This window comes from Erithacus rubecula, assembly GCF_903797595.1.
Source record: "Erithacus rubecula genome assembly, contig: scaffold_854_arrow_ctg1, whole genome shotgun sequence".
Taxonomy (NCBI): domain Eukaryota; kingdom Metazoa; phylum Chordata; class Aves; order Passeriformes; family Muscicapidae; genus Erithacus; species Erithacus rubecula.
Window position 1 is genome coordinate 1 of NW_027635482.1, and position 13,016 is coordinate 13,016.

At 57.8% G+C, this 13,016-nt stretch overlaps 1 protein-coding gene across 1 annotated transcript in view; it reads left to right on the plus strand.

Moving 5' to 3' along the window:
• Nucleotides 1–4: 4 nt before the first annotated feature.
• The window catches only part of CPSF1 (cleavage and polyadenylation specific factor 1), a gene marked incomplete at its 5' end in the record, with an annotated part of 36,078 nt that continues 23,066 nt past the window's right edge, over nt 5–13,016 (plus strand). Inside the window, 16 exon segments of the mRNA XM_079333172.1 lie at nt 5–93; nt 498–595; nt 598–636; nt 1,516–1,584; nt 1,587–1,634; nt 3,293–3,386; nt 3,696–3,783; nt 3,869–3,874; nt 3,876–3,995; nt 4,752–4,803; nt 6,719–6,726; nt 6,852–6,905; nt 6,907–6,927; nt 7,774–7,854; nt 12,173–12,262; nt 12,536–12,646. Coding sequence (XP_079189298.1) covers nt 5–93; nt 498–595; nt 598–636; nt 1,516–1,584; nt 1,587–1,634; nt 3,293–3,386; nt 3,696–3,783; nt 3,869–3,874; nt 3,876–3,995; nt 4,752–4,803; nt 6,719–6,726; nt 6,852–6,905; nt 6,907–6,927; nt 7,774–7,854; nt 12,173–12,262; nt 12,536–12,646 — 1,068 coding nt within the window.

The window sequence follows — 13,016 nt, forward strand, 5'->3', positions numbered from 1 at the left end:
GGAATTTGGGGGTCCCAGCTCCTGCAGGTTCCTGCATGGCTACTATGAGCCCACCCTGCTCATCCTCTTTGAGCCAAACCAGACCTGGCCCGGGTCAGTGACAGCTTTTGGGGGGTCCCAAGGGAATCTGGGGGGTTGTTCAGGGGGATTTGAGGGTGTCACTCTGTCACCTCCTGGTGACATTGGGGTTGTTCCCTGAAGGGGTGTGACAGGGCTGAGGGGTCAGGAGTCACCTCCAGGTGACACTGATGTCCCCACAGGAGGGTGGCAGTGAGACAGGACACCTGTGGGGGTCAGGGTGTGTCTGTCACCCCCCAGGTGACCACTGATGTCCCCACAGGAGGGTGGCAGTGAGACAGGACACCTGTGGGGGTCAGGGTGTGTCTGTCACCTCCAGGTGTCACAGGTGTCCCCACAGGAGGGTGGCAGTGCGACAGGACACTGTGGGGGTCAGGGTGTGTCTGTCACCCCCCCAGGTGACACTGATGTCCCCACAGGAGGGTGGCAGTGAGACAGGACACCTGCAGCATCGTGGCCATCTCGCTGAACATCCTGCAGCGCGTCCACCCCGTCATCTGGTCACTGAGCTCACTGCCTTCGACTGTACCCAGGCCTGCCTGTGCCCAAAACCCATCGGTGAGTGACAGTGACAGTGACACAGTGACAGTGACCACGTGACACAGTGACCACGTGACAGTCACTGAGCTCACTGCCCTTCGACTGTACCCTAGGCACTGCCTGTGCCCAAACCCCATCGGTGAGTGACAGTGACCACAGTGACACAAGGGACAGTGACCACGTGACAGTGACACAGTGACAGTCACTGAGTCTCACTGCCCTTCGACTGTACCAGGCCACTGCCTGTGCCCAAACCCATCGGTGAGTGACAGTGACACAGTGACAGTGACACAGTGACACAGTGACACAGTGACAGTCACTGAGCTCACTGCCCTTCGACTGTACCCAGGCACTGCCTGTGCCCAAACCCATCGGTGAGTGACAGTGACACAGTGACACAGTGACAGTGACACAGTGACACAGTGACACAGTGACACAGTGACAGTGACACAGTGACACAGTGACAGTCACTGAGCTCACTGCCCTTCGACTGTACCCAGGCACTGCCTGTGCCCAAATCCATCGGTGAGTGACAGTGACACAGTGACAGTGACACAGTGAGACAGTGACAGTGACATGGTGGCAGTGACACGGTGACACTGTCCTCATGTCCCAGGGAGCATGGTAATAGTATGGTGGCTCTGACACTGTTGGTGACACTGTTGGTGACAATGACACTTTCCCCATGTTGCAGGGGGCGTGGTGATGGTGACACTGTTGGTGACACTGTTGGTGACACTGTTCCTGTCCCAGGGGGTGTGGTGATGGTGTCACTGGCACTGTTGGTGGCACTGTCCCTGTCCCATCCCAGGGGGCGTGGTGATGATGTCATTCACTCTGTTGGTGGCACTGTTGGTGACACTGTGGTGACACTGTGGTGTCCCTGTCCCATCCCAGGGGGCGTGGTGATCTTCGCTGTCAACTCCCTGCTGTACCTGAACCAGTCCGTGCCCCCGTACGGCGTCGCCCCGGCTGCCTCAAAGCCTCACCTGCGGGCACCACCGTCTTCCCGCTGAGTGAGCACGGGGGCCTCCCCCTCACCCTCACCCTCATCATCCTCATCAGCCTCACCCTCATCACTCATCATCCCTCATCTCATAATCCTCATCATCCTCACCCTCATCAGCCATCACTCATCATCCTCACCCTCATAAGCCTCATCAGCCTCATCACTCACCCTCATCATCCTCACCTCATCAGCTCATCATCCTCACCCTCATCATCCTCATCATCCTCATCCTCATCATCCTCATAATCTCCCCTCATCATCCTCACCCTCATCATCCTCATCCTCATCACCTCACCCTCATCAGCCTCATCATCCTCATTCATCAGCCTCATCATCCTCATCATCCTCATCCCCATCCCATCATATTATCTCCTGCCTTCCATTCTCATCCCCATCATCCTCAGCCTCTTCAGCCTCATCCCCATCATCCTCAGCCTCATCATCCTCAGCCTCCTCCTCCTCAGCCTCATCCTCATCATCCTCAGCCTCATCATCCTCAGCCTCCTCCTCCTCATCAGCTTCCTCCTCAGCCTCCTCAGCCTCATCATCCTCCTCCTCCTCCTCAGCCTCTTCAGCCTCTTCAGCCTTAGCCCTGTCATCCTCATCCTCATCATCCTCATTCTCCTCCTCCTCAGCCTCTTCAGCTTCTTCAGCCTCTTCAGCCTTATCCCCATCGTCATCAGCCTCATAATCCTCCTCATCAGCCTCATCCTCCTCCTCCTCAGCCTCATCCTCCTCTTCAGCCTCATCCCCATCATTCTCAGTCTCATCATCTTCATCCTCCTCCTCTCCATCCTCATCAGCCTCATCTTGTCCTCATCATCCTCATCCCCATCAGCCTCCTCCTCCTTGTCATCCTCATCAGCCTCATCCTCATCCCCACTGGCCTCCTTCTCCTCCTCTTCAGCCTCATCTGCCCCATCTCCATCCTCAGCCTCATCATCCTCATCATCCCCATCAGCCTCATCCTCATCTTCATCCCACTCATCCTCATCTTCATCCTCCTCCTCATTGTCCCACTCATCTTCCTCTTCTTCCTCCTTCTCTTTTTCTCTCCCCATCCTTTGTTATCCTCCTTTTCTTCACCTTCCTCTTCTTTCTCTCCCTGTCCCTGTCCCCATCCCCATCCTTGTCCCCATCACTGATTGTCCCCATCCTGGTCCCCTGTCCCTATCCCCATGTCCACATCTCCTGTTCCCTGTCCCTGTCCCATCCCTGTCCCCACCCCTGACTGTCCCTGTGTCCCCATTCCTGTCCCTGTCCCTGATTGTCCCTGTGTCTCCATCCCTGTCCCCTGTCCCCTGTCCCTGTCCCCTGTGTCCCCATGTCCCTGTCCCATCCCTGTCCCCTGTCCCTGTCCCATCACTCTCTCCACCCCTGACTGTCCCTATTCCTGTCCCTGATTGTCCCTGTGTCTCTATCCCTGTCCCCTGTGTCCCCATGTCCCTGTCCCCTGTGTCCCCATGTCCCTGTCCCATCCCTGTCCCCACCCCTGGCTGTCCCCATACCTGTCCCTGTCCCTGATTGTCCCTGTGTCTCCATCCCTGTCCCATCCCTGTCCCCATTCATGTCCCCACCCCTGACTGTCCCTGTGTCCTCATGTCCTTGTGTCTGTCCCCATCCCTGAGTGTCCCTGTCCCTGAGTGTCCCTGTCCCTGTCCCCAGGGATCCAGGAGGGTGTGAGGATGACTCTGGACTGTGCCCAGGCCACCTTCATCTCCTATGACAAGATGGTCATCTCGCTCAAGGGGGGGGAGATGTGAGTCTGGGGGGACCTGGGGACTGTCCCCAAGGAATTTTGGGGTGTTCCCAGGGAATTTGGGGTGTCCCCAAGGGATTTTGGGGTCCCATCACCCCCCTGAAGTGTCCCCTGTGTGTCCCAGCTGTGTCCTGACCCTGATCAGGACAAGCTATGTCCTGTGGGACAAGGGAGATCCCCTGGGTGGTCTTGGATTTTTGGGGTGTCCCAGTGGGATATTTTGGGGGTTCCCAAGGGATTTTGGGGTGTCCCCAATGGGATAATTTGGGGTGTCCTGTCCCCCCCTGAAGTGTCCCCTCCCTGTCCCAGCTACGTGCTGACGCTGATCACGGACGGGATGCGCTCCGTGCGCTCCTTCCACTTCGACAAAGCGGCCGCCTCCGTCCTCACCACCTGTGTAAGCACCTGGGCACACCTTGGGGACATCTGGGTGACACTTGGGGACATCTGGGGACAAGCTGTGTCCCCGCCCCTGTCCCCAGATGGTCCCCTCTGGAGCCCGGTTATCTCTTCCTGGGGTCCCGTCTGGGCAACTCGCTGCTGCTCAGGTACACGGAGAAACTGCAGGAGCCGCCGGCTGGGGCGGGCAAGGAGGGGGCTGAGAGACAGGTGAGAGCCCAGATCACACCTGGGGAACCCAAATCACACCTGGGGGACCCCAAAATACACCTGGGGGACACAAAAACCTCCTGGGGAACCCCAAAATCCACCTGGGGGACCCCAAAATCCACCTGGGGCACCCCAAAATCCACCTGGGGATCCCTAAAACCCTCCCCAAATCCTTCCTGAGATCCCAAATCCCCATCCCACAGTCCCTGGCCAGGGTGGGCAGGGAGGGGGCTGAGAGACAGGTGAGAGCCCAAATCACACCTGGGGGACCCCAAAATACACCTGGGGGACCCCAAAATACACCTGGGGACCCCAAAATCCACCTGGGCACCCCTAAAACCCTCCCCAAATCCTTCCCGAGATCCCAAATCCCCATCCCACAGTCCCTGGCCAGGGTAGGTAAGGAGGGGGCTGAGAGGCAGGTGAGAGCCCAGATCACACCTGGGGAACCCAAAAACACCTGGGGAACCCAAAAATGCACCTGGGGAACCCAAAATACACCTGGGGACCCCTAAAACCCTCCCCAAATCCTTCCCGAGATCCCAAATCCCCATCCCACAGTCCCTGGCCAGGGTAGGTAAGGAGGGGGCTGAGAGACAGGTGAGAGCCCAAATCACACCTGGGGACCCCAAAAACCACCTGGGGGACCCCAAAATACACATGGGGGACACAAAAACCTCCTGGGGAACCCCAAATTCCTGCCCAGGGACCCCAAAATCTCTGGTGGGGGCCCCAAATCTGTCCCTGTGCCCCCAGGAGGAGCCGCCGGTGAAGAAGAAACGCTCGGAGTCATCGGGGCCATGGGCAGGTGGGGACAGCTGGGGACACCTGGGGGACACCTGGAGGACATCTGGGGACACCTGGGGACAGCTGGGGACACCTGGAGGACATCTGGGGACACCTGGGAGATACCTGGGAGACAGCTGGGGGACACACCTGGGGACAGCTGGGGACACCTGGGGGACAGCTGGGGACACCTGAGGTGCACCTGGGGACACCTTGGGGGACACTTTCCAGTCACTGCAGAGGTGACAATGTGTCAGAGGGGGACACCTGGAGGCAGTGGGTGGCACAGGGGTGGCACAGGGGTGGCAGGGGGTGGCACAGGGATAGCAGTGAGTGGCACAGGGATGGCAGTGGGTGGCAGGAGGTGCCATGTCCCTGTGTCCCTGGCAGGGGGTGGCACAGGGGTGGCAGTGAGTGGCACAGGGATGGCAGTGGGTGGCAGGAGGTGCCATGTCCCTGTGTCCCTGGCAGGGGGTGGCACAGGGGTGGCAGTGGGTGGCACAGGGATGGCAGTGGGTGGCAGTGGGTGCCATGTCCCCGTGTCCCTGGCAGGGGGTGGCACAGGGGTGGCAGTGGGTGGCACAGGGATGGCAGTGGGTGGCAGTGGGTGCCATGTCCCTGTGTCCCTGGCAGGAGGGTGGCAGTGGGTAGCACAGGGATGGCAGTGGGTGCCATGTCCCCGTGTCCCTGGCAGGGGGGTGGCAGTGGGTGCCATGTCCCCGTGTCCCTGGCAGTGGGTGGCACAGGGGTGGCAGTGGGTGGCAGTGGGTGCCATGTCCCCGTGTCCCTGGCAGTGGGTGGCACAGGGGTGGCAGTGGGTGGCAGTGGGTGCCATGTCCCCGTGTCCCTGGCAGTGGGTGGCACAGGGATGGCAGTGGGTGCCATGTCCCCGTGTCCCTGGCAGTGGGTGGCACAGGGGTGGCAGTAGGTGACAATGGGTGGCAGTGGGTGCCATGTCCCCGTGTCCCTGGCAGGGGGTGGCAGTGGGTGGCACAGGGATGGCAGTGGGTGGCAGTGGGTGCCATGTCCCCGTGTCCCTGTCAGGGGGTGGCACAGGGGTGGCAGTGGGTGGCAGTGGGTGCCATGTCCCAGTGTCCCTGGCAGGGGGGTGGCGTGGGTGGCACAGGGGTGGCAGTGGGTGGCAGTGGTGCCATGTCCCCGTGTCCCTGGCAGTGGGTGGCACAGGGATGGCAGTGGGTGCATGTCCCCGTGTCCCTGGCAGGGGGTGGCAGTCGGTGGCAAGGGATGGCAGTGTGGTGGCAGTGGGTGCCATGTCCCCGTGTCCCTGGCAGTGGGTGGCACAGGGATGGCAGTGGGTGGCAGTGGGTGCCATGTCCCCGTGTCCCTGGCAGTGGGTGGCACAGGGGTGACAGTGGGTGCCATGTCCCCGTTGTCCCTGGGCAGGGGGATGGCACAGGGATGGCAAGTGGCGTGGCAGTGGGTGCCATGTCCCAGTGTACCCTGTCAGGGGGTGGCACAGGGGTGGCAAGGGGTGGCAGTGGGTGCATGTCCCAGTGTCCCCTGGCAGGGGGGTGGCAGTGGATGGCAACAGGATGGGCACGGGGGTGCCATGTCCCCATGTACCTGGCAGGGGGGAACGCCGCCAGGGCAAGGACGGAATGGGTTGATGAGAATCGAGGTTGTACCGGGCACAGCGAGGCGGCCCTCGGGGACACAAGCTGTGCGACATACAGCATTCGCGGTACTGTCACCTGGGTTGTCATCCCTGCGTGGACACCCGCACTGAAGTGTGTGTGACACCTGTGTGACACCTGTGTGACACCTGAGTGTGTGTGCCCACACAGCTGGTTGACATTACAGCTTCGACTGTGTACTGTCACTGTCAACTCTGAGTGTCGCCTGTCACCTGTTTGTGACACCTGAGTGACACCTGAGTTGACACCTGAGTGTCACTGTCCACTGTGTGTGACACACAGCTGGCGATGTACAGCTTTGAGGTACTGTCACTGTCACCTGTGTGTGTGTCACCTGTGCCACCTGTGTGTGACTGTCATCTGTGTCACTGTATGTCACTGTGTGTCACCGTGTCACCTGTGTCCCCTGTCCCAGGTGTGTGACAGCATCCTCAACATCGGTCCCTGCGCCAACGCGGCCATGGGGGAGCCCGGCGTTCCTGTCCGAGGAGGTGAGGGACCCAACCCCAAAATGGTACCCAAAACCACCCCCAAAACCACAAAATGTACCCCAAAATGTGCCCCAAAATCCACCCCAAAAACCCACCCCAAAATGTACCCCAAAATGTACCCCAAAATGTACCCCAAAATGTACCCCAAAAACCCCAAAATGTACCCAAAACCCACCCCAGAAACCTCAAAATGTACCCCAAAATCCACCCCGGAAATCCCAAAATCAACTCCAAAATGTACCCCAAAATCCACCCCAAAACCCCAAAATGGGCCCCAAAATCCACCTCAGAAATCTCAAAATCTACTCTAAAACCCATCCCAAAAACCCCAAAAGCCACCCCAAAATGTACCCCAAAAACCACCCCAAAATCCCAAAATGTACCCCAAAATCCACCCTAAAAACCCAAAAATGTACCCCAAAAATGTACCCCAAACCCACCCCCAAAACCCCAAAGTCAACCCCAAAATCCACCCCAGAAACCCCAAAATGTACCCCAAACCCTGACCCCAAACCCTGACCCCAAATCCTGACTCCAAACCCTGACCCCAAACCCTGACCCCAAACCCTGACCCCAAACCCTGACCCCAAATCCTGACCCCAAACCCTGACCCCAAACCCTGACCCCAAATTCTGACCCCAAATTCTGACCCCAAACCCTGACCCCAAATCCTGACCCCAAACCCTGACCCCAAATCCTGACCCCAATCCTGACCCCAAACCCTGACCCCAAACCCTGACCCCAATCCTGACCCCAAATCCTGACCCCAAACCCTGACCCCAATCCTGACCCCAAATCCTGACCCCAAACCCTGACCCCAAATTCTGACCCCTTTGTCTCCCACAGTTCCAGAACAGCCCCGAGCCCGACCTGGAGATTGTCCTGTGCTCGGGGTACGGCAAGAACGGGGCACTCACCGTGCTGCAGGTACCCCAAAAAACACCAAAAACACCCCAAAAACACCCCAAAAACATCCCAAAAACACCCCTGAACCCCAAAATCCCCCTGAACCCCCAACCCTGCCTGTGCTCGGGGTACGGCAAGAACGGGGCACTCACCGTGCTGCAGGTACCCCAAAAAACCCAAAAACACCCCCAAAAAACACCCCAAAAACCACCCCAAAAACATCCCAAAAACACCCCAAAAACATCCCAAAAACACACCAAAACCCCCAAATCCCCCTGAACACCCAACCCTGCCTGTGCTCGGGGTATGGCAAGAACGGGGCACTCACCGTGCTGCAGGTACCCCAAAAACACCCCAAAAACACCCCAAAACCACCCCACAAGCACGAAAAACACCCCAAAAACACACCTAAAACATCCCAAAAACACCCCTGAGACCCCAAAAACACCCCAAAAACATCCCCAAAACACCAAAACACCCCAAAAACATCCCCAAAATCCCCCTGAACACCAACCCTGCCTGTGCTCGGGGTACGGCAAGAACGGGACACTCACCGTGCTGCAGGTACCCCAAAAACACCCCAAAAACATCCCAAAAACACCCCAAAAACATCCCAAAAACACCCCTGAACCCCAAAATCCCCCTGAACCCCAATCCTGCCTGTGCTCGGGGTACGGCAAGAACGGGGCACTCACTGTGCTGCAGGTACCCCAAAAACACCCCAAAAACATCCCAAAAACACCCCAAAAACACCCCAAAACCACCCCAAAAACACCCCAAAAACACCCCAAAAACACACCTAAAACATCCCAAAAACACCCCTGAGACCCCAAAAACACCCCAAAAACATCCCCAAAACACCAAAAACACCCCAAAAACATCCCCAAAATCCCCCTGAACCCCAACCCTGCCTGTGCTCAGGGTACGGCAAGAACGGGGCACTCACCGTGCTGCAGGTACCCCAAAAACACCCCAAAAACATCCCAAAACCACCCCAAAAAACACCCCAAAAACACCCTAAAAACACACCAAAAACACACCTAAACACCAAAAACACCCCAAAAACACCCCTGAGATCCCAAAAACACCCCTGAGATCCCAAAAACACCAAAAACATCCCAAAAACACCCCAAAAACATCTCTGAACCCCAAAAACCCCAAAAACACCCCAAAAACATCCCTGAGATCCCAAAAACACCCCTAAAACATCCGAAAAACACCCCCAAAACACCCCAAAAACATCTCTGAACCCCAAAATCCCCCTGAACCCCAACCCTGCCTGTGCTCGGGGTACGGCAAGAACGGGGCACTCACTGTGCTGCAGGTACCCCAAAACCACCAAAAACACCCCAAAAACACCCCAAAAACATCTCTGAACCCCAAAACCACCAAAAACATCCCAAAAAACACCCCAAAAACATCCCCAAAAACACCCCAAAAACATCTCTGAACCCCAAAACCACCAAAAACATCCCAAAAAACACCCCTAAAACATCCCAACAACACCCAAAACCACCCCAAAACCATCCTAAAAACACCCATGAGACCCCCAAAAAATCCCAGAAACACCCCTGAACTCTAAAAATACCCCAAAACCACCCCAAAAACCACTTCCAAAACCACCCCAAAAACACCCCAAAACCAGCCCAAAACCTCTCCAGAAACACGCCAAAAACACCCCTGAGACCCCAAAAACATCCCAAAAATCATCTGTGCACCCCAAAAACCTTCCTGGGACCCCAGAAACTTCCCTGAACCATAAAATCCCCCTGAACCCCAAACCCTGCCTGTGCTCAGGGTATGGCAAGAATGGGGCACAGGTACCCCAAAAATCCCAAAACACCCCAAAAACCTTCTTGGGACCCCGGAACCACCCCAAGAACCCCAAACCCTGCTGAACCCCAAAACCTCACATTTTCCCTGGACCCCAAAATCTTTAACCCCCCCTCTGAACCCCAATGGCCTCAAATCCCCCATGACCCCAAAACTCCAAAAACCCCAAATCCTCCTGGGACCCTCCAAGTCCCCCTGAACTCCAAAACCTCCCTGAACCCTAAAACCCCAAATCTCTCCTGGACCCCAAAAACCCCAAACCACTGTACCCCAAAAACCCCCAAAACTCAAAATTCCTCCTGAAACCTCAAACCCTCTCTGTACCCCCAAAACCCACAAATTCACCCCAAAAACCCCAAAATCCCCAGGGCTCTTAAAACCCCCCAAAATCCCAAATCCCCTCCAAAATTCCAATTCCTCCTGGACTCCTAAACTCCCCTGAACCCCAAAACGCTCCTGTACCCCAAAAAACCCAAATTCTCTCCAAAAAACTCAAACCCCTTCTGTACCCCAAAAACCCCACATTTTCCCCAAAATTCCAAACCCCCCCCTTGTACCCCAAAAACCCCAAATTCCCCCAAAACCCCAAGCCCCCCTGTACTCCCCAAAATCCTCAAACCCCCCCTGTACCCCCAAAACCCCAAAAACCCCAAATCCCCCCAACCCCCCCCCAAAACCACCAAATTCCCCCCTGTACCCCAACCTCCCCTGCACCCTAAAACCCCAAATTCCCCCCTGTACCCCCCACAACCCCAAATTCCCTTTGTAGCCCAAAACCCCAAATCCTTCTGTACCCCAAAAACCCCAAATTTCCCCCCCGCACCTCCCAACCCCCCCGCGGGAGGTTCCCGGGGGGTCGTTCCCGGTGCCAGAGCAGAGCTGGGGACAAACCAGGGTGACCCCAAAGTTTGGGGAACACCTGTACCCCCCCAGGGACACCCCAAAAACTGAGGGCACCCCAGATCTGTGGGGCTGCACCCCAAAATCTGCCTGTACCCACAGGACCACCCCAAAAACCTGTCTGTGCCCATAGGGACACCCCAAAACCTGCCTGTTCCCATAGGGACACCCCAAAACCTGCCTGTACCCACAGGGACACCCCAAAATCTGCCTGTACCCACAGGGACACCCCAAAAACCCACCTGTACCCATAGGGACACCCCAAAATCTGCCTGTACCCACAGGGACACCCCAAAAACCCACCTGTACCCATAGGGACACCCCAAAAACCTGCCTGTGCCCACAGGGACACCCCAAAAACCTGCCTGTACCCATAGGGACACCCCAAAACCTGCCTGTGCCCATAGGGACACCCCAAAACCTGCCTGTACCCACAGGGACACCCCAAAACCTGCCTGTACCCATAGGGACACCCCAAAACCTGCCTGTGCCCACAGGGACACCCCAAATCTGTGGGGCTGCACCCCTGACCACTCTCCTGTCCCTTGACTGTTGTACCCACTTTTCTGATGGGTGTCCCTGTCCCTCTCCCTGTCCCTGTCCCGTGTTCCCTGTCCCTATCTCTGTTCCTGTCCCCATCTCTGTCCCTTCTTTCCCTCTCCCAGTCCTCTGTCCCTGTCCCTGTCCCCATTTCTGACCCTCTGTCCCTGTCCCCATTTCTGACCCTCTGTCCTTGTCCCCTGTCCCTGTCCCTGTCCCCATTTCTGACCCTCTGTCCCTGTCCCCATTTCTGACCCTCTGTCCTTGTCCCCTGTCCCTGTCCCCTGTCCCTGTCCCCATTTCTGACCCTCTGTCCCTGTCCCCATTTCTGACCCTCTGTCCCTGTCCCCTGTCCCTGTCCCCTGTCCCTGTCCCTGTCCCCATTTCTGACCCTCTGTCCCTGTCCCTGTCCCCTGTCCCTGTTCCCATTTCTGACCCCTCTGTCCCTGTCCCCTGTCCCTGTCCCCTGTCCCTGTCCCCATTTCTGACCCTCTGTCCCTGTCCCCATTTCTGACCCTCTGTCCTTGTCCCCTGTCCCCATTTCTGACCCTCTGTCCCTGTCCCCTGTCCCTGTCCCCTGTCCCTGTCCCTGTCCCCATTTCTGACCCTCTGTCCCTGTCCCCATTTCTGACCCTCTGTCCCTGTCCCTGTCCCCTGTCCCTGTTCCCATTTCTGACCCCTCTGTCCCTGTCCCCTGTCCCTGTCCCCATTTCTGACCCCTCTGTCCCTGTCCCTGTTCCCATTTCTGACCCTCTGTCCCTGTCCCCTGTCCCTGTCCCCATTTCTGACCCCTCTGTCCCTGTCCCTGTCCCCATTTCTGACCCTCTGTCCCTGTCCCTGTCCCCATTTCTGACCCTCTGTCCCTGTCCCCTGTCCCTGTCCCTGTCCCCATTTCTGACCCTCTGTCCCTGTCCCTGTCCCTGTCCCCATTTCTGACCCTCTGTCCCTGTCCCCTGTCCCTGTCCCTGTCCCCATTTCTGACCCTCTGTCCCTGTCCCTGTCCCCTGTCCCCATTTCTGACCCTCTGTCCCTGTCCCCATTTCTGACCCTCTGTCCCTGTCCCCAGCGCAGTATCCGGCCCCAGGTTGTCACCACCTTTGAGCTGCCCGGCTGTTACGACATGTGGACGGTGACAGCGCCCCCCCCGCGGGAACAGGTGAGTCCTGTGTCACCTGTCCTGTGTCACCCTGTGTTGCCTCATGTCCTCATGTCCCCCTCCCTGTGTCACTGTCCCCATCCCTGTCCCTGTGTCCCCTCATGTCCCCTCATGTCCCCTCATGTCCCTGTGTCCCCTGTCCCTGGGTCCCTGTCCCTTTATGTCCCTGTGTCCCCTGTCCCTGTGTGTCTGTCCCCATGTCCTTCCATGTCCCCTTTCCCTGTGTCCCCTGTCCCTGTGTCTCCCAGTCCCCATCAGTCTGTGTCCCCACAGCCCGAGGTGGCCCCGGGGGCTGAGCCTGAGGCAGCGACGGCTCCAGAAACTTCCGAGGAGGACGGGGAACGACACGGGTTCCTGATCCTGAGCAGGGAGGATTCCACCATGGTGAGGGGACATTGGGGACATGGGGACACTGGGGACATGGGGACATCACAGGGACATGGGGACAGGGGTTCCTGATCCTGAGCAGGGAGGATTCCACCATGGTGAGGGGACATTGGGGACAGGGGGACATCACAGGGACATGGGGACATCACAGGGACATGGGGACAGGGGTTCCTGATCCTGAGCAGGGAGGATTCCACCATGGTGAGGGGACATTGGGGACAGGGGGACATCACAGGGACATGGGGACATCACAGGGACATGGGGACAGGGGTTCCTGATCCTGAGCAGGGAGGATTCCACCATGGTGAGGGGACATTGGGGACATGGGGACATCACAGGGACATGGGGACAGGGGTTCCTGATCCTG